Source organism: Dasypus novemcinctus, chromosome 23 (genome assembly GCF_030445035.2).
Source record: "Dasypus novemcinctus isolate mDasNov1 chromosome 23, mDasNov1.1.hap2, whole genome shotgun sequence".
Classification (NCBI taxonomy): Eukaryota; Metazoa; Chordata; class Mammalia; order Cingulata; family Dasypodidae; genus Dasypus; species Dasypus novemcinctus.
Window position 1 is genome coordinate 29051647 of NC_080695.1, and position 20857 is coordinate 29072503.

The following is a 20857-nucleotide window of genomic DNA, read 5'->3' on the forward strand; positions in this document are numbered from 1 at the left end:
AACTAGACCTAACAGAAATATAGACAACATTGCACCCCAGAAAAGCAAATATTTATTCTTCTCAAGTGCACATGGATCATTCTCCAGGATAGGTCACATGTTGGGTCACAAAACAAGTCTAAATAAATTTAGACTTGTCTAAATAAATTTAGAAAGATTGAAATCATAAAAAGCATATTCTCGGACTATAATGGAATGAAGATGGAAATCAATAACAGGCAGAGAACTGGAAAATCCACAAATAAATGGAAGTTAAATAACACTTTCTTAAACAATCAGTAGGTCAAAGAAGAAATCACAAGGGAAATCAGTAAATAACTTCAGACTAATGAAAACAAGAACACACATATCAAAAGTTATGGATTGCAGTGAAGACAGTGCTGAGAGGGAATTATAGCCCTAAATGTTTACATTAAAAAAGAAGAGCTAAAATCAAAGACCTAATTGCACGCCTGGAGGTACTAGAAAAATAACAGCAAATTAACCCCAAAATAAGCAGAAGGAAAGAAATAACAAAGATTAGAGCAGAAATAAATGAGATGGCAAATTAAAAAAAAAACAACAAAATTTGGTTCTTTGAAAAAATCAATAAAATTGACAAACCTTTAGCCAGACTGACAAAGTAAAAAAAAGAGAAAAGATGCAAATAAATAAAATTGGAAATAAGAGGGAGGACATTACTACTGACCCCACAGAAATAAAAAGGATCATAAGAGGATACTGTGAACAACTGTATGACAACAAATTAGACAACACAAATGAGATGGACAAATTCCTACATTTACAAGAAATAGAAGACCTCAGCAGACCAATTACAAACGAAGAGAGTGAATCAGTCAAGTCATCAAAGCAAAAGAAAGGCCTAGGACCAGATGGTTTCACAGGTGAATTCTACCAATCATTCCAAGAAGAATTAATACCAATCCTGTTCAAACTGTTTCAAAAAATTGAAGAGGAGGGAACACTACCTAACTCAATCTGTGAGGCCAGCATCACCCTACTAACCAAAGCCAGATAAAGATACTAAAAAAAGAGAGAAAATTACCAACCAATTTCTCTTATGAATATAGATACAAATATCCTCAACAAAATACTTGCAAATAGAATCCAACAGCACATCAAAAAATGTACACACCATGATCGAGTGGGTTTTATCCCAGGTATGCAGTGTAGTTCAGCATAAGAAAATCAATTCATGTAATACATCACAAAAACAAAATGAAGGGGAAAAAACAACAACACATGATAATCTCAATTTACACAGAAAAGACACTTGATAAAATTCAGCATTCTTTCACTTAGATGAAATAGGAATAGAAGGAAACTTCCCCAACATGATAAAGGCATTCATGAAAAAACCCACAGCTAACATCATACTCAATGGTGAAAGCCTAAAAGCTTTTCCACTCAGATAAGGAAAAAGACAATGATGCCTCTGTCACTACTGTTACTCAACATTATACTGGAAGTTCTAGTCAGAGCAATTTAGCAAGAAAAGAAATGAAAGGTAAAAAAAATTGGAAAGGAAGAATTAAAATTATCTCTAGTCACAGATGATATGAGGCTATATACAAAAAATCTCAGAGAATCCACAAGAAAGCTACTATCACTAATAACAAATTCAGCAGAGTTGCAAGGTACAAGACCATAACACAAAAATCAGCTATATTTTTATACAGTAACAAAGACAATCCAGAAAGAAAATCAAGAAAACAATTCAATTACAACAGCATCTAAAAGAATAAAATTTTCCAAGGTGGTAAAAGACTTGTACACTGAAAACTACAAAACACTACCAAGGGGAGCAGTTGTGGCTCAAGCAGTTGAGCACCCACCTTCCACGTGGGAGGCCCTGGGTTTGGTTCCTGAAAAAACAAAAAAACAAACAAAACAAGCATCAAGATCAACTCAGGGAAGCTGATGTGTCTTAGTGGTGAACCCCAGCCCTCAGTACCTGAAAAAAAAAAAATTACCAAAAGAAATTAAAGATGACCTAAATAAATGTCAAGACTTCCATGTTCATGGAATGGATGTTTTAAAATTAAGATGGTAATACTACCAAAAATGATCTATAGATTCAACACAATCCCTAACAAAATTCCAGCAATCTTTTTTTTTTTAACAGAAATGGAAAAACTTATCCTCAAATTCATATGCAATTGTGAGGGTCCCCAAATAGCCAAAATGAACTTGAGAAGGGAAGAGTTGGAGACTCACATTTGCCAGTTTCAAAACTTACAACACCACAGTAAACAAAACAGTATGGTACTGATGGAGGGAGATAGTGCAGGGCTCTAGCCCACCACAGAAGCTTTGAACAACTAGCAAGAACAGGCAGAAACATCTGTCTAAAAGCTCCAGAAAACAGTTAAAGGGACTGCAGTAACAGGAAGAGCACTAAATCAAGGAAAAGACAACTTAAAAATGATAGGATTTCATGGCTCAGTACAGAGCCAGCCCCATATTCCCAGTCCAGGTCTCTGCTCCCATTTCCAGAGGGAGCAGAGTAACTCTCATACATTTGCTGGGAGCTTGTATGTCTGGCCCAGTCTGTCTGGTGGTAGCCTGAGAGACTTGTTCTCCCAGAACTTGTGCTGCATGTAGAAGACAGCTCAGAGAACTCCCCTACCGAACGCTGTGGGAGAGCAGTCAAATTGTGCTGCCCGGGGCAAGGGATTGCTTGTAGGACATACAGTGCAGTGCCCAGGACAGTAAAAACCATGCAAATGAGGGAATTTCTAGGGTCACACATGCACATGCCCAAGACAAGATGTATGTGCAGAAAGGATCATGGAGGCTCCTATGCCTTGCCTGGAGCTATTTTCCAAATTTTTGTGTGGGTAAGCCCTGAAGCGCTTTACAGGTCAATCTACAATGAGGGGGAAAGGTGTTCTCTCTCTCTCTCTCTTTCTCTCTCTCTCGATTAGGTTTACAGAACCTAATCAAGGAACGTTTTATCATAACACTAGCTGGATACAAACTTAAAAAACAGATGCTACATTCCAGTGATAAAACACTGAAATATGAAATGTCCAGATTTCAACAAATGATTACAAAACATACAATGAATCAGAAGTGATGGCCCAGGCAAAGGAAAAGCTTAAAACATCAGAGGGAAGTAGATATAGCGCAAGTGATTGGGCTTCCATCTACCATATGGGAGGCCCTGGGTTCAATCCCTGGGGCCTCCTGGTAAAAGAAAGCTGGGCCGCCGCCACGGAAAGCTGGTGCAGCAAGATGACCCAACAAAGGGAGACTCAGAGGAGAGACAGTGAGAGACACAGCAGACCAGGGAGATGGAAGTGGTTCAAGCAATTGAGTGTCTCTCTCCCGCACTGGAGTCCCTGAGATCAAACTGGTTCCCATTACCTCCTAAAGAGAAAGACGAGAAGAAAACACAAAGCAGACAAGAAGGAAAGAACACACAGTGAATGGACACAGAGAACAGACAACAAACACAAACAACAAGGGGGGGGGGATGTAAATGTGGTGAAAAAAATCATTTAAAAATAATAAATAAAACATTAGAAACCATCAATGAAGAGGAGCAGTCCTGGGATGTTCCAGAAAAGACTTTTTAAAAAGATGTGATAATATACACCCAAGGTACATTGAAAGATGCAGTACATACAGATAGTAATGATATACTCATCTAAGTTGCTCAATGAACTCCAAACAGGATAAATCCAAATAGACCCACATTATGGCATGTTATAATCAAACTGCCAAATGCCAAAGATAAAGAAAGAATTCTTTGAATTCTGAAAGCTGCAAAAGAGAAGCAACATGTCACAGAGTCTCAATAAGATTTCCCATTGGAAACCATGGAGGTAAGAAAACAATATCTGGCAAAACCATCTTTCAAAAATGAAGGAGGGAATACATTCCCAGATAAACAAAAGCTGAGAGATTTTATCACCACTAGACCAGCCCTTCAAGAAATGCTAAAGGGAGGTTGAAAAAAAAGGCACATGAAACCACATGAAGAAATAAAGAGTTTCACTAAAGGTAATGACACGGATAAATACAAATATCAGTACTATTGTATTTTGATTTGTAACTCCACTTTTTATTCCTTACAGGATCTAAAAGGCAAATGCATAAATGTAATGATAAGTCAATCATTTTGAATTCATAATATAGAAATATATAATTTTTCAGAAGAACTGCATAAAGGTGGGGAGATGGAGGAGTAAAGGGAATATAGTTTATGAATGCTAATGAAGTTGTTAAGTTGATATCAAAGCAAAAAAGATTGTTGTAGATTTAGTCTCTTCTCTGGTCTCTTTTTTGTTGTGTCATCTTGCTGGGTCAGCTCTCCGTGTGGGCTGCTCCACTCCTGGGCAGTCTGCGCTCCTGTGCAGGGCTGCACTCCTTCTGCGGGGGCCACACCTGTGGGGTGACACTCCTGGTGCATGGCAGCACTCCACGTGGGCCAGCTCGCCACACAGGCCAGGAGGCCCTGGGTATTGAAACCTGGACCTCCTACATGGTAGACGAAAGCTCTATCTGTTGAGTCATATCCACATCACAATTGTTATAGATTTACGATGTTAAATTTAAGCCTCATGGTAACCATAAGGGAAATATCAGAGAACACAAAAACTCATAAAGATAGCAAGTAGAACACAGGTTACCAGGACTGGGGGCAGGAGCAATGAAAGTTAATGTAAAACGAGTGTAGGATTTCTGTTTGGGGTGCAGGGAAAGTTCTGGTAATGGATGATGGTAAGAGTGCTACAACCTTGTGAATGTGATTAATCCCACTGAATGGTATGCTTGGGATGAGAAGATTTAAGTTGTATATAAGGGAAACGGATTTGGCCCAGTGGATAGGGAGTCCGTCTACCACATGGGAGGTCCGCAGTTCCTTGACCCGTGTGGAGTTGGCCCACGCGCAGTGCTGATGCGTGCAAGGAGTGCCCTGCCACGCAGGGGTGTCCCTGTGTGGGGGAGCCCCATGCGCAAGGAGTGCGCCCCGTGCGGAGAGCCGCCCAGCGCGAAAGAAAGTTCAGCCTGCCCAGGAATGACGCTGCACACATGGAGAGCTGACACAAGATGACACAACAAAAAGAAACACAGATTCCCGTGCTGCTGACAACAACAGAAGCAGACAAAGAACACGCAGCAAATGGACACAGAGAGCAGACAACGGGGTGGGGTGGGGGTTGGGGGAAGAAGGGGAGAGAAATAAATAAAAAATAAATCTTTGAAAAAAAAAAAAAGAAACCATTACCCCCCCCAAAAAAAGTTGTATATATGTTTCCACATATATAAAAAAAAGAGAAACTAAAGAGATAATGGCAATTAAGTGCAATATATGACACTGGATCAGATCTAATAATTGGGAAGAAAATGCTCAAAAGGTCATTATTGGGACATGAGAAAAAAACTAGAATATAGAATGTAAGTTTCATAACAAAGTTAAATTTTTTAAACTCAATAACAGCACCAAGTGAATATACTTGTTCACAGGAAATGTATGTGTTCAAGTATTATGTATTCAAGGAATATGATATCTGCAATCTACTTTCATATGTTCAGAAAAAATATATATATAGGTAGGTAGATAGATAGATAGATAGATAGATAGATAGATAGATAGATAGATAGATAGGCAGAAGGAATGTTACTGTAAAAATAGCAAAATGTTAAAATTAGTGGATCTGGATATCTGGGGAGAGGGTGGGGGGTATGCTGGAGTTCTCAGTATGAGGTTTGTATTATTTTTGTAACTGTCTTGGAAGTTTGAATTAATTTCACAATAAATGTTTAAAAATATTTGCAAAATGGGCAGCGGACTTGGCCCAGTGGTTAGGGCGTCCGTCTACCACATGGGAGGTCCGCAGTTCAAACCCCGGGCCTCCTTGACCCGTGTGGAGCTGGCCCACACGCAGTGCTGATGAGCTCAAGGAGTGCCATGCCACGCAGGGGTGTCCCCTGCATAGGGGAGCACCACGCACAAGGAGTGTGCCCCGTAAGGAGAACTGCCCTGTGTGAAAGAAAGTGCAGCCTGCCCAGAAATGGCACCGCCCACACGGAGAGCTGACACAACAAAATGATGCAACAAAAAGAAACACAGATTCCCGTGCCGCTGACAACAACAGAAGCGGACAAAGAAGAAGATGCAGCAAATAGACACAGAGAACAGACAACCAGGGTGGGGAGGGGGGAGGGGAGATAAAAAAAAATTTGCAAAAGATACCACTTTTTGAAAATGGAAAATAACAAGTATTGGGGTGAATGCAGAGACATTGGAACCTTCCTGTATTGCTGGTAGGAATGTAAAATAGTGCAGTTGCTATGAAAAACAGTTTGGCAGCTCCTTAGAAAGGTAAACATAGAATAACTGTATGACCCAGCAATTCCACTCCTACATATATACCCCAAAGAACTGAAAATAGGGACTCAGACATATATGTACACCAGTGTTCATGGTAGCATTATTCACAGTAGCCAAAAGGTGGAAACAACCATAGTGTCCATCAACAGATGAATGGATAAACAAAATGTGTTGTATACTTATGAAATATTATTCAACCATTAAAAGAAATAAGATGCTGAAACATGAGACAACATGATGAATCATGAAGATGTTATTTTGAGTAAAATAAGCCAAAGAGAAAGGAAAAATATTTTATGATTCCACTTACATGAAATAACCAGAGTAAGCAAATTCATAGAAACAGAAAATAGATTAGAGATTATCAGGGTCCATGTTTCCAGGTTGAGAGGGTAATGGATTATTTTTAATGGGTATAGAGTTTCTTGTTTGGGTGATGAAAAAATTTTGGTGGTAGATGGTGGTAACAGTAGTACATTGTTAAATGTAATTAATGCCACTGAATCATACACTTAAAAATTATTAAAATTTTCAACAATTTTCAATGGTATTGTTAAAAAGCATTCCTATTTCTCTGCATCTTCACCAACATTTGTTACTTTCTGGCTTTTTAATAATAGCCAACCTAGTAAACATGAACTTTTCATTGTGATTTTGATTTGCATTTCCATAATGGCTAATGATGTTGAAGATTGGGACTGCCTTTTTTCATGATGTCTTATGTAATTATTTTTAAACCATGTACATTAACTAACTTGTCAAAAAAACTGTTTTTCCTTGGTGGAGTCTTTATAAATAAAAATTAATTTAAATAAAAGATAAGACAATGGGGGTGAAATACATTTTTTCCCTTGCCTGTTGAGGCCAAAGACAGGAGTCTATTTTAGGAGCATCTAATTCTTCCCTGTGCTTTATTTTAAGAAGAGAGAAGACTTCCAAATCTAGCAGCTATTAACATTGCTCTTTATAAAACCAAAATTGTTCATCTTATGGTGAAGTTTTTTGCTATTATATTTATGCTCCCAAATAAAATTATCTTTTAGTGAACATCTCTCCTTTGGTCAGTTAGCCAAAGTGTTAATGGGACATAACTGTCACAATCCCATGATGGGTCTCACTGCCTAAGATACTGGGCCCACCAAGGCAGGCCTAAGACAAGAATTTCCTTCTATGACCCTTCAGTTGGGTCATACCTACTCCCATTTGCTTAGTGGTTTGAGAACTGGGGGCTTTTCAAAGCTTGCTAAGTTACATAATGGTGTCTAAATCAGAGAATTTGGAGTTTTTCATTAAAATTGATTTTAAAAAGTGAGTAAAATATTCATTAGGTTGATGACATTAGCCTTGCTTGAACTGATGGGCAAAGGAAAGTCACATTGCTTTAAAAAAAAAAAAAAGATTTATTTTATTTCTCTCCCCTTCTCCCTATTGTCTGCTCTCTGTGTCCATTCTCTCTGTGTTCTTCTGTGTCCGCTTGAATTATCAGGCGGCATTGGGAAAATGCATCTTTTTTGTTGTGTCATCTTACTGTGTCAGCTCTCTGTGAGTGCAGTGCCACTCCTGGGGGGGGCTGCACTTTTTTTCACACGGGGCAGGTGCACACCTTGCAAGTGGGGCACCCCTATGCGGGGGTGCCCCTGCGTAGCATGGCACTTCTTGTGCACAGCAGCATTGTGCATGGGCCACCTTACCACACAGGTTAGGAGGCCCTGGGGCTTGAACTCTGGACCCTCCATATGGTAGATGGATGCTCTATCAGTTGAGCCACGTTCGCTTCCCATATTGCTTTTTTTTGTTGACTGGCTGTCAAGAATCTCATTTCAACTGATAGAGCTTCAACCTACCGTGTGGGAGGATCTGGGTTTGATCCCTGGGTCCTCCTGGTGAAAAAGAAGAAAAAGCATGCCCATGCAGCAAACCAGTGCCCACGCAAGTGCCCATGTGGTGAGCCAGTGCCCTGCACAAGTGAGTCACGCAGCAAGATGATGACGCATTAAAAGAGAGACAAGGGCAGAGTCAAAGTGAAGCTCTGCAGAAACCAGGAACTAAGGTGGCGCAATTGACAGGGAACCTCTCTCTCAATCAGGGGTCTCCAGGATTGAAAGGAGTGAATCCTAGAGGAGAGAAAATGAGAAGACAACACAGACAGCAAAAACAGCAGGGCGGCAGGATGGCATGGGGGGAAATAAAAATAAATCCTTAAACAACAAGAAAAAGAATCTAATTTCTCCACCTCAGGCAACTACAACCTCTATTTGAAAGAAAAAAGGTGATTTAAAATTTCCGCACGGATTCTATCCCCACGCACCACGTTCCTTGCCTGGCGTTCAGGTCCAGAAACTAAGTGAGCGGGGCGGGGATGCAAGGAGTCCAGTCCGCTCCGTAGCTGTGGTCCCGACGGTAAACATGTACGTGCTTTCTCCCTGGGCTATACCAGGGTTTAGCCTGTGTGTGTGCGTCTTGGGGCAGGGGACCAGATTCGAAATCCCTGATGTCAGCCTTGGAGGGAGACCGTCGGGGTAACAGAACCAGAGATCCTCGCTCCAGCCGGGAGCCAACAGACAGACTTCTTCCGCGGGTCCTTTCAAGTGACCCGCCCGTGCGGGTCTCATCGCAGCCCAGCCTCTTCCTTTGCTTGCGGCCAATCACCGCCCGCCGTCTACTACTGGCAAAGAGAGTTACTTGAAGCCCCGGGCCCGTCCATCTTTCTTGAAGGCCGCAGGGATCACTCACTCTAAAATCTGCAGCGGCCATGGTATTTAAGGGCAAGCGAGACGCTGCGGCCAGAGAGACCCGGAAGGCGCCATATTTTATATGATCAAGGAGTGACGCCCTTAAGAGTCGCCAGTGACAACTGAAATCAGGATGTCGCCATATTTTCTGACGGCAACTTCCGGGTCCCTTAATCTGGGTCCCTGGGTCCGGGCTGCTATGAAGTGAATAAACACCAAGGGGGCTTATTTGTCCCCATGAGAACCCCAGAATCCCTAGCAGCCAGTCCCTGCTTCTTGGAGGCACCCCAACTGCGTTCGGACGCCGAGGCTGGGCGGAGCCCCGGCAGGGAGCGCCCTCCCTGTGGACTGCAACCGATGAAGCCGGAGTCACGAAGACGATGGCCCCGAGGAAGAGGCGGCCGCGGCTCGAGACTGGGCGGCCCCAGGGCGCCGCCCCTGGCCACTCTCCTGGCGCAGAGACCGGGAGAGACCGGGCCTGGTTGCAAGGAGCCGGGGGCCGTGAGCTTCGCGGACGTGGCCGTGTACTTCTCCCGGGAGGAATGGGGGTATCTGCAGCCGGCGCAGAGGGCCCTGTACCGGGACGTGATGCGGGAGACCTTCGGCCACCTGGACGCGCTCGGTGAGGCCCCGGGTCAGAGCTCCCCTCCTCCTTTGCTTGGGTTCACAGGGGAGACGATGTAAAAGGACCCTAGCCCCTCACTATTCGGTAAACAGCACCAGCCACCCTCCACCTTCCATTCCCAGGGCTTCAGGCACCCTTCGGGAGTCTTTCCATCCCGCATCTGCTTTCCTCAGGCAGAAGCACTGCAGACCTTGTCCGGGTTGAGGATAAGTTCCAAGGAGGTGCCCTCACCCTGCTAGGGGGATGCCATCTTCCCAGGCCAGCCTTTCAGGCCAGCACAGTGATCCCTGTTCTCTCCCAGGATTCCCTGGTCCCAAACCAGCCCTCATCTCTTGGATGGAACAGGAGATTGTGGCTTGGAGCCCCGCCGCCCAGGAGCCTGAGGAGGGGGAAAACCTGGGAGGAGCTCGGAGAGGTGAGGGATTGTCCCAAGTCTCCCCCCACTTGGCTCTCCAGGGCTTCCTGCCTAGCACAGTTTTTTTTCCAGATCCCTGTGCCCAGCCTCTCTAAAGAAATTAAAGAACCCACTTATGTTGGAAACTAAAGAAGGAAAGAAAGCAGACCTGGTTCAAAGTTTTCAGAACCTGGGGCGGTCACTGAAACTAGGGTAGGAGAATCAGGAGCCCAATCCAAGGCTCTGGCTTTCCAGGCACCTTTCACAGAAAACACCTCTCATTCTCCCTCTTGCAGGAACCAGGAACAACTAAAAATCCCAAGAATGGAAGCGGCTTCAGGTCTGCTTTTCACATTCCTTAAGCAAGGCGAAGTAGTACAAGAGAAAAGGCCCAGAAATGACCAACTTGACTCTTCTCCCCTCACCACCCCCCAACTGAGTGGTCTTGAGCAGATAGGTTTCCTCATCTTTAAAATTTACCTACAAAAAATCAAGCAACCCCAATAATGATAGTTACTGCTTATTAAACATCTTACTAAGTGCTTGCTTCACATGTACCTACTCATTTATCTTTCCAACAACCTTGTGAAGTAAAAGAAACCATTATTATTTCCATTTGACACATGAGAAACCAGGGCCAAGTAAGTCGTTCTCAAGAGATCTGAACGTGTTTACCTTCCTCCAGAGCCAGTGTGTTAAGCCCTGGCCAGTACTTTTGTGGCACTACCGAATGCAAAAGCACCTTATGACCTGAGACAGTTTATGCTGATATATTTAAAATGCAACTTAATTCCTGTTTCCCAGGCGATGCCCAAAAAAAGAAGAAAGAGGAACCCCAGGAAGAGCCAGAAGCGGAGGGACCCATAGAGATTCCTGGGAATGAGCTGCCTGAGAAGCTGGTTAAACACAAGCCTGACCCGACTCCCAGCAAGGCCTCGGCGAGAGCACAGCCACCCGCGAAAGCTGCGTGGGACCAGTCAACCGGTGCGCAGCCCCGGGCGCCGGTGCCGGACGGGGACGCTCAGGCCCGCCAGCGGCGCTATGCGTGTCCAGAATGCGGCCGCCGCTTCACCTACCCCTCGCTGCTCATCAACCACCGGCGCATCCACTCGGGGGAGCGGCCCTTCCCCTGCCCTGAGTGCGGCATGCGCTTCAAGAGGAAGTTCACGGTGGAAGCGCATAAGTGGATCCACCGCTCTTGCTCCGGGGGGCGGCGGGGCCGGAGGCCTGGGATCCGGGCTGTGCCTTGGGCGCCGGCTCCGGGCCACCGCGACCCTCCTGTGCTCTTCCGACACTACCCGGACATCTTTGAGGAGTGCGGATGAGAAGCACCTGCAGGCAGGAGTTGAGCCTCAGGTGTGACCTTGACGCTAAGGACTGACTGCATTCCGAGGTAGGCTCCTGAGTCAGGGATTTGGGAACCAAAATTCGTCCCTTGGGCTCCCCTCAAAGATCTCTTAAGTTTCTAAACTTGTGAAAAGTGCCTGTAAAGATTCCAGTAGATTAAACTTGATGCCCCTCTCTCCAATCTTTCATAAAACAAATGAGGGTGAGAGGCTTGACTTTTTCAAAGCGTTCTCTCAGTAGCAAGAGCCAACTGAGATCTTTCCATTTTCTCAGGAAACACTGACTCCCTCCTTATCTACATCAGAGGCCAAGGCTGAGGGGGCCTAAGGTCTGGGGAACAAGGCAGATGTGGAGGGCGTGGTCAAACCCTGGCTAATTGTCACTCCCAGCGACCCTGGGGAAGTAGAGTGGGTGGAGGGAGGGGCAAGTCTCTGCAGCCTGCCCCAAGCCACAGCTGGTAAGTCATATCCCCTCTCCCAGCCTCAGTTTCCTCATCTGTAAAATGAGGATCAATAATACCTACCTCAAAGGCTTACTGTGAACTGAAGTTATAACAAGATAACATGTATGACACAGGAAATGTGCAATAAACATTGGTTGAAAGAGTGAATTCCTGTTGGCATTTTACCTTTCAGAAAAAAAAAAGGAAGAAGCCTGCTAAGGATGTAGGGCTTGGGTATCAGTGGCCCTGGTTTGCAGACCAGGAAGCTGAGGCTCAGGGAGATGAAGTGATTCTCCCAAAGTTTCACTGCTATAAGGCAGCAGGCTGGAAACTGACACGGAGCCTAGCTCCTTCTACCACTTCAAGGCTGCCTCTGAGAAGTCAGATCTGGGCAGAGAACAAGGTGCGAACTGAGGGCTGGGCAGGGAGCCAGCCAGCCAATAAGAGCACAGCTGCAAGGAAAGGTCCTTCAGGCCTGGGGAGGCTCCTCAGGATGCAGGACCCAGTCCACTCTCAGGAGTGTGAGCAGGGAACTGAGAGCCCCACAGAGGCTAGTACCATCTTCCCTCTGAGAGTGCTATCAGCATCAGCGGCCCTGTACCACACACCTTCAGTGTGAGGCACTGTGCAGGGCGGTGAGGATATTCCAAGATGAGGAAATCTGAGCTCTGATCCCATGTGTTCATTCAGCAAACACCACCTGAGGCCTCTGTGGGTTTTATGGAGGGCTCCAGGGACTCGGCTGACTCAGGTTCCACATATCACATGGGAAGAGAGTGATGGGGCTGCGACAGAGGAAGCCAGAGGCATGTCCAGACCCAGCCTGGCCAGTGATAAACCAGGAAGTGCTGCTTGGAGCAGGAGACAGCCATGCTTCCCAGACCATAAGTAGGAATGGGGGTTGGTGGAGGTTTACAAGCAGAAAGAGCAGCAGGGAAGCATTTTTCATAGAAAGGATACAAGACATGGTATGGAACAGAGGTTAAGAGCATGGGCTCTGGAGTCAGACTGGGTGCAGTTCCTAACTCGCATATTAGCTGTGCCATCTTGGCTAAGTCATTTAACCTCTCTGTGCCTCTGTTTCCTCACTTGTAAAACCTGGATAATAATAGCACCTACCTCGTAAGATTGATGGAAGAATTAAATGAGATAATATAGGAGAGTACCTTGCCCTGCCCACTAGTGTTCCATAAACATTGGTTATTGTCATTTTAATATAATAATAATATATGATATGGACAGATCTTCTGAATCAAGAAAGGTTTCCTGGAGAAGACTGGCCTTGAAGGATGAGAAAGATCTCAGTAGACCTGGATAGGCAAGGATAAGGGATGGACACTAGTTCCACTTGACTGAAACCTAAAGAACAGTGTAAGGAGTAACAGCAGAGGTGAGGGCCAGACCTGGGAGAGCCAGCGATGCCAGCAGAGGAGCTTGAGGTTTACCCTCTAGACACTGAGAAGCCAGGGAAAGTTCTTAAGCAGGGACAGGACTGTTTGACAGATGTTGTCTGCAGACAATTACGCAAAGCAGCATGCAGTGCAACCTGTGGGAGGAGACTCAATGCTAGAGATCTCTCGGGCCTCAGCTCTCAAATAGAGGTCATCAGGAGCTGGGACCAAGGACCTTGGAAATGGGAAAAAAGATACTCATGAGAGGCTTCAGCCATAGGATGTGTGTGGTTCAGTGACTGACAGTGTGACCTATGAACAGGTAAGACCTGGAGATTTCAAGTGCCTAGAGATGGAGTAAGGGAGCAATCAGGAATATGAGGGGCAAGGGCCGAAGGGTCATTAGGACTGGGTGGGGCAAGTCTAAAGAGGAGGAGGAGCAGGGCAGAGAAGGCACAGCCAGAGGGAGGCCCAGCCAGGTACACTCTATCAAGCACAGGTGCCACAGCACAGGGCGGGTACTATTTGCTCTTTTTTCCATTCATTCATTTAACAAATATTTACTATGTACCGGGTACTATTCTATGTGCCAGGAAATAGCAGGGAAAGCAGACACAGAACCCTCTTGGAGCTCATGTTCTAGTGGGGCAGGGAAAGACCAGTGATAAATTAAACTAATACACAAATAAAACAAGGTACTGTAACTGCAAATAATAAGCCTTACAGAGTAATTAAACAGAGGAATGGGCTGGAAGTGTCCAGCCGATGGATACTTAGGCGAGGCCTTGATGAGGAGACATTTGAGTTGAGATCCAAGTAATGAGAAGCAAGGGCAGAGGAGGTGGTAGAGGATTAGTGGATGGGGTGTTCTCCCAGACAGAGGGAACAGCAAGTGCAGTGCTCTGAGGCAGGGATGAGTTCAACAGGGGTGAGGTACAGAAAGGACCCTTGTGGTTGGACCGGAGGAACCTCCTGGAAAGGATTTACACATGAGCTTAGAGAGTGGAGCACGTTGTGGAGGCTCTTACTTGCCAAGTAGGGATTTGATTCTAAACATAATGGGAAGCCATCAGGCTGGGTGGGTGGTTTAAGCAGAGTTGAGGTGAGCTGACTTGCATTAAAAATCCGCTCTGGGAGCGGTTGTAGCTCAATGGTTGAGTGCCTGCTTCACATATATGAGATCCTGGGTTCAATCCCTGGTACCTCCTAAGGTAAAAATCTACTCTGGGTTTATTCTCCAGGGGTAGGCAGACATGAAGCAACTCTAAAAGTGAGGCAAGATGACGTAAGCACTAAATTGAAGTAGAAGTCGATCATTTCTCACTGGTGGTCTCACAGGAAGTTTTATGGAAGAGATAGAATTTTAATTAGATAGATATTTAATTAGGTTTAGAAGGAAGAGTTGGACTTTATAGGGCAATGCTTGGTGTGAAAGATGTGAAGATTACCACTGAGGGATGCTAGGCTTAAGGGACAATATAATCACAATCAAGAAGAGGGAAGTAGAAAATATAAAGGGTATAAACATAAGCTACTGTTTAACTTAACTATAACCAAGTATTGAGGGATGTGCTTCATTTTAAAGGCAGTGATCTTGGGGAGTGGATGTAGCTCAGTGGTTTGAGTGTTTGCTTCCCATGTACAATATCCTGGGTTTAATCCCTGGTACCTCCTAAAAATAAATAAAGGCAATGATTTTACTGTTTTTCTGTGTTTCTGGACACATTCATGGGAAGGTCTGAGCTTCTTCCACCAGCCAGAAGAGATTCCGAGGCCTTTGGAAAGTGTAAATAGTTCAGTGGTTTGGAGACCCAAGGTATTTGGGTGGTAGCCAATGTGCTAAGCCCAGCTCAGCCTAGCCTTTGTCTCCTTCTGTCCAGAGTTGCACAAGTCATGGGTCAAATGATGATTTTTTTAAACTTTTCTTAGAGGAAATAATTTCTTCAAATGAAATAATATTCAGGATTCTGTTATTTAGAGCAGATGAAGAGGATCTTCTCTGGTGGGGAACTCTAGGCCTCTTCCTCACCCATCACATCATATTCTACACTACACCATGGAACTTCTAAGAATTTAAAGAACCAAAGTTTGTAAGTCATTAGGTTATGCAAAAATGGAATTCCAAGGCAAGAGGAAGAGAAATTGTCCTGGGAATAGACATGATGGAGGAATCACACTGACATATGTTTGGTTTCTAAATGTTCTCTTCCAAAGACCCTTGGAGTCATTTTATCAATATTGTTATATAAAGTGGAGAGGATGAGCAAATAAGCTACATATATAAAGAATTTATGGGAGAGGTGATGTGGTTCAAGAGGTTAAGTGCCTGCTTCCCACATGGGAAGTCCTGGGTTTGGTTCCCAGTACCTCCTCAAAACAAAACAAAACAACAAACAAAAAGCCTACTCAGGATTGCCGATATGGCTCAGTGGTTGAGCTGAGCACCGGCTCCCCACATACGAGGTCCCAGGTTCAGTGTTTGGCCTCAAAAAAAAAGAATTTATGGAAACTCATTACAATTAAGAAGGAAAGAGCAAAAATACATGATCATTTAGAGGGATAAAGGCATTTTTAGATACAAAAAAAAGTAATTGGATTGCAGTAAGAGTGGCTCTGAAGGTAAAGAGAAAAAAAAATTATGGGGAGCGGATATGACTCAAGTGGTTGAGGGCCTGCTTTCCACATGGGAGGTCCCAAGTTTGGTTTCCAGTGCCTCCTGAAAAATAAATAAATAAATAAATAAATAACAAGCGAACAAATGAAAAAAGCAACTCAGGGGAGCTGATGTGGCTCAGTGGTTCAGCACCAGCTTCCCACCTAAGAGGTCCAGGGTTCAATCCCTGATCCTGTTACCTCAAAAAAATAAAACGGAAAAACAAGATACAACTTTGGAAAGTTTGTTGTCACTGCCTACGGAAGAAGAAATAAAAGCACAGGCATTTAAAAAAAAAATCTACTCTGGCTGCTCTGAGAAGGGACTGGGGAGCATGGAAGCGGAGTAGAGAGAGAGAGTAGCAGATGGATTCCAGATCAACTCTGGAAGTTGAATGGACAGAGCCTGCTCCAGGGCTGGACTGGTGGATGGATGATTAGGTTTTGGCCTGAGTGAGGAGAAGGATGGAAGAGACAGTTTCTGGGGTGGTATTTGGAATTATGATAGTGTGGACTGCAGCATTGAGAGGTGGAAAGGAGCCTGGGAGCTGTCTAGTTTAATGTTTTAAGCAGTTTGAGCAAGCAGTGGGTGGAATCCATTTCTTTATTGTAAAAATGGCCTGCACCTTCATTATACTAAAGAGGACTCTCCAAGGGGTGCTGGGAAGAATGCTTGTTTTTTCCCCGCACAGGATCTCATGGGAATACTGTTCACAGAACACCCTCTGAGGAATGCTGAAGCCCAAAGCGGGATGATGAAATCACATAGCAAGTTAGTGGCAGAAGTGGGCCCAGAATCCAGACCTCCTGGTTGCCCAGTCAGTGCTCCTGTTCTTTCACTACACCAGGATAGAGCTGGATGGATGGGAAAGTGGAGGGCTGGGAGCCCAGAGACCAGCCTAAATCAGCAAGGGCCCAAGCAAGAGGATCCCACTGGTGAGAGCTGCTACAGGGTACCTTTTGTGAAGCCTTTGTCCCTTCTTCCACCCATGTCCTGTACCAACCCTTTGATAAAACATACATTTACCTATAATTTTTGTCTTTCTGCCCAGAAGAGATTTTCATTTTTGTCTTTAGCACTAACTAAGGTAGATTGATGTCCCAAATACATAATTCAACCATACCAGGTTTTGAAAGAAGAGAACTTCATTATGATGGGCAATTTCACATACTTTCTAAACACTTGAAAGATGTTTTTCTCCCATGATATGACCCCTAAACATAACCCTCTTGTTTTTTAAATACTTAACAGAGCCTGTCATTTTAATTTTTGTCCCTTTACATTTATGACAGTGTGGAATTGTGTGACCAGAAGCAGCTCTTCTGACCTCCTAGGTCCTTCCTTCTTGCACTACCCCATATTACAACTGCACCTTGGTGACCTGGCCTAAAATCCCTCCTCCCTCTGGTTGCTGATATGTTTGCCTTCAATAATTTGAGTTTAGAGTGTGGGTGCTGGAGTCAGACTGCCTAGGTTTCAATCCTAGCTTCATCCCTGTGTGACCTGGGGCAAGTTAACCTCTCTGTGCCTCAGCTTCCTGATCTGTAAGAGTACTTGTCTCTGAAGTATTGTAAGCATTACATGAGTTAACAGGCCAAAGCTCTTAGACTTGGCTCCAGGTAAGTGATCAATGAAGGTTAGCTAACATTATTAATCTCTTCCTCTTCTGTCTGTCTTTGAGACACATTTAAATGGATCATTAAAACAAGAGTGAGTCCTGCCCTCCAGTAACTCACCTAATCTTTAATACAATAACTTCTCAAATTGAGACTCCAGTTCATTTTTAGAAGGTTAACTGGGGCCAGTAAATCCTAAGTGTTCATGCTGCTTTTCTGGAACAATCCTGGAGGAGGCAGTAGGAGGTGGTGGGAAAAGCTCCATTTAGGAATCTGAAAACCTGGAGTCTGACCAAGTGTATATGACGTTGGGTAACAACTGATCTTCAGTTTCCTCTTTTGTAAATTGAGTAAGTTGGATCCTGAACTCTAAAGCCTTCTGCCCAGTGTCCATAAAGGGCTGGTAAATGCGTGGAAATACCATAGATACATAATAGACTATCCTCAAAGGGATATTTAAACTGTTAAAAGAACAGAGTGGGAATTAATGAATATTCTTTCGTACCTTTCATTTGAAAAAAATGTTGAAAAATGAACTAGTTTGTCCAAAAACAAGACCTGGTCAGTGAGTGGGCCTTCTAGCGGAGAGCGGGTCTCAGACAGGTGCCCCACAACCCCCGCTTCGAGACCTGACGCCTTCTCCCCTTCTCGGTCACGCGCCGCCGCCCGCGCTCACGCACCCGAACCTTGCTTCCCACCCCGCCGATCTGAATTCCGGCTCCGAAGCGAACGCAGCCATCTTAAGTACGGGCAAAAGTACGGGCAAAAGGCGCTGCCCGGCCGCTAGCGGAACCTCAGGCACAAACAGTTCGAAGGGAAGCCAGCCAGGTCATCAAACCCACCGGCGTTCAAGCTCTTAAATGCCTTTCCCTGCAAAACAATGAAAGGAGAGTGCCGCCATCTTCCCTGAGGGCGCCTCCGCTTTCTCGGTCCCGGGGCACTGAGTGCGCGCACCCGGCATTTTCCGCGGCCCCTAGAACGGCTCCACCCGAAGCTGCCTCCGGCCCCGGCGCCCGGAGGAACCTCCGCTGGTCGAGGCCAAGCGGCCCTTCCGGAAGCCGGGAAGCCCTTGACTCGTCCCCGCGCCGCTCCCCGAGGATGTACCCGAGGTTGGCCGGCCCGGACGGAGGAGGGAAGAAGGCCGGGAGGTTCGCGGCCGCAGCGGCGTACCTCTCCCCGGAGGCGTGGGGCTGTCTGCGGCGAAGAGCCTCCGGGCTCTCGGGCGCGCTCGGGGACGGCCGTGGTCCCGGGTCTCCGGAAGGGAGTGGGTTACCGTGGGCAGGGCCAGCGCGGCCCCTTTCCCAGGATCTCTCCCCTTCTCGTGATCCCCAGAAGCTCGTAACAGCCTTCCTGGGCCAGAGACCTCCAGGGATTCCCGGGACCTCCTGCAAAAAGCTCAGTCTTTTGGCTGGAAATGTGGAGAAATTGGAATCCTCCAGCATTGCGGGTGGGAATGTGAAATGGTTTAGCCACTGTGGAAAAGTTTGGCGGTTCCTCGAAAAGCTGAACATAGAATTGCCATATGACCTGTCAGTTCCATTCTACAAATATGCCCCAAAGAATTGCAGAGACTTGAGCAGATGCTCGTATGGTATTGTTAATAGCATTATTTACAGTAGCCAAAAGGTGGAAACAACTTATGCCCATTGGCAGATAACAGATTAACAAAATGTAGTAGATTATGTACATATAATGGAATATTATTTAGCCATAAAAAGGAATGAAGTTCTGAAACATGCTACATGAATCTCGAAATCATATTGAGAGAAATAGCCAGACACAAAAGGACAAATATTGTGTAATTTGACTTGCATAAAATATCTAGACTAGGCAAATCCATAGAGACAGAAAGTAGATTAAAGATTACTAGGGGAGGGGAGAATGGGGAGTTATTGCTTAATTGGCACAGAATTTGTTTGGGATGATGGAAAAATTTTAGAAATAAAAAGTGGTGTTTGTTGCATAACACTGGATATACTTTTATCTACTTAATGCCATTGAATTGTATACTTAAAATGTTTAAAATGGCAAATTTATATATATACATATATATATAAGTGTATATATCCTGAATTAAAAGGAAACTGTCCATTAAGGGGGGTGGAGTAGTTCAGAGCCCCAATGCACCTGGAATTCAAACCAACTTGTGAGCAATCTGGCTCCAGCCAAAATGGAATCTTTGTTCTCTGGACATGCCTCTAGCTTAAGAAGTCTTTACTCTTAATATTTTGTTCCATACAAACTACACCTCCAAATCTAACCCATCCTTCACTGCCCGTCTCAAATGCCATCCCCTAGAAATTCCTCCTGGAGTTCTCCTGTCCCATGCTAGAAGCCCCCTTAGAAATGCCACCCTATGATATGTCTATCTTTCTTACTAGTCCTGCATACAGTCTGCCAGGAGAGTCATCTGTCTCCTCCTGCTTTATGTAAGCTTGGGGCAGAAGTTTTATATTGGTTCTCCGATATCTAGAATAACATCTGGCTTACAAGAAGCCCAAAATGTTTTCATTAAATAAATACATAAGTAGTCTTAGGGAATGTTTCTTTTAATCATCAGTGTTCTCTAGAATTCCTAGGTCCCACAACAGCCCTCATCTCCCGAGTGCAGCAGGAGACTGAGCTGTAGGGTCTGGATGCTTAGAAGAGAGGAGAACCAAGGGAAGGCTGAAAAGGTGAGAAGTGGGGCTATGTTTCATTTCCACCTGAGAATGGAACTGTTTTGTCAAGTAAGGGACAACCTGTTCCTTGCAGCTAGTGTTACTAATTTTTGCTGACTTAACTTCATGACACCCACTGCAAGCCAGGAGCTTGACCTTCTCATTCTCACTTAATTGGCTTTGAGGCATTCGGCAGTACCACGAATAGGCCATACTGTACGGATCTCCCAAACTCTAGGTCAGTGGCAGAGTGTGAATTCAAGTTTGGGATGATGGCAGTTCTCCTTTCTGTTTGCCCTGCAGCAATCTGAGGTGGGTGAGAATGTCTCTGCCAGGAGGGCCCCTCAGCTGGCTATCCCATTTAGGGGCTCTCAGGGGCTGGGTTCCCATCTGACTGTTTCTTCCCTTGTCTGTGAGGGTCAGTCCTGACACCTGAGCCTGATGAGGCCTTAGGGAGTTTATGGGGCCAAAGGTGAGACCATCTTTCACAACAGGCATTCACAAAATGACCTATTTGGAAAGGGCAGCAAAAGGAATTTTATTTGGTAGTTGTTATGAACCTCTGGGGTCAAAACATTGACTTGTCTTTTCCTGTGTCTAGGCCTCCCCCAAGCCCTGACAGCACCTGGCACTTACTCAGCACTCTCATCCCTG

The 20857-nt window shown here is 45.0% G+C and overlaps 1 protein-coding gene across 2 annotated transcripts; it reads left to right on the forward strand.

The window, feature by feature from the left end:
* The first annotated feature begins 9200 nt into the window (after positions 1 to 9200).
* On the forward strand, positions 9201 to 14979 carry LOC101425837 (zinc finger protein 688). 2 transcript variants are annotated; one of them, XM_023584907.3, is made up of 3 exons: positions 9201 to 9697; positions 10002 to 10115; positions 10899 to 14979. In XM_023584907.3, the coding sequence occupies exons 1-3, from the start codon at positions 9313 to 9315 to the stop codon at positions 11417 to 11419; spliced, it is 1020 nt and encodes a 339-aa protein (XP_023440675.2). In that variant the 5' UTR covers positions 9201 to 9312; the 3' UTR covers positions 11420 to 14979. The 2 variants fall into 2 exon arrangements, with proteins under 2 accessions (XP_023440675.2, XP_058142047.1); XM_058286064.2 differs by lacking the exon at positions 10002 to 10115.
* Positions 14980 to 20857: the final 5878 nt, after the last annotated feature.

Bases quoted from the DNA above. Each gene is read 5' to 3' on its own strand.
- LOC101425837 (XM_023584907.3), top strand. From the start codon at position 9,313: ATGAGAACCCCAGAATCCCTAGCAGCCAGTCCCTGCTTCTTGGAGGCA. The intron at 9,698-10,001 runs GTGAGGCCCCGG...GTTCTCTCCCAG, and splicing joins CGGCCACCTGGACGCGCTCG to GATTCCCTGGTCCCAAACCA. The intron at 10,116-10,898 runs GTGAGGGATTGT...CCTGTTTCCCAG, and splicing joins CCTGGGAGGAGCTCGGAGAG to GCGATGCCCAAAAAAAGAAG.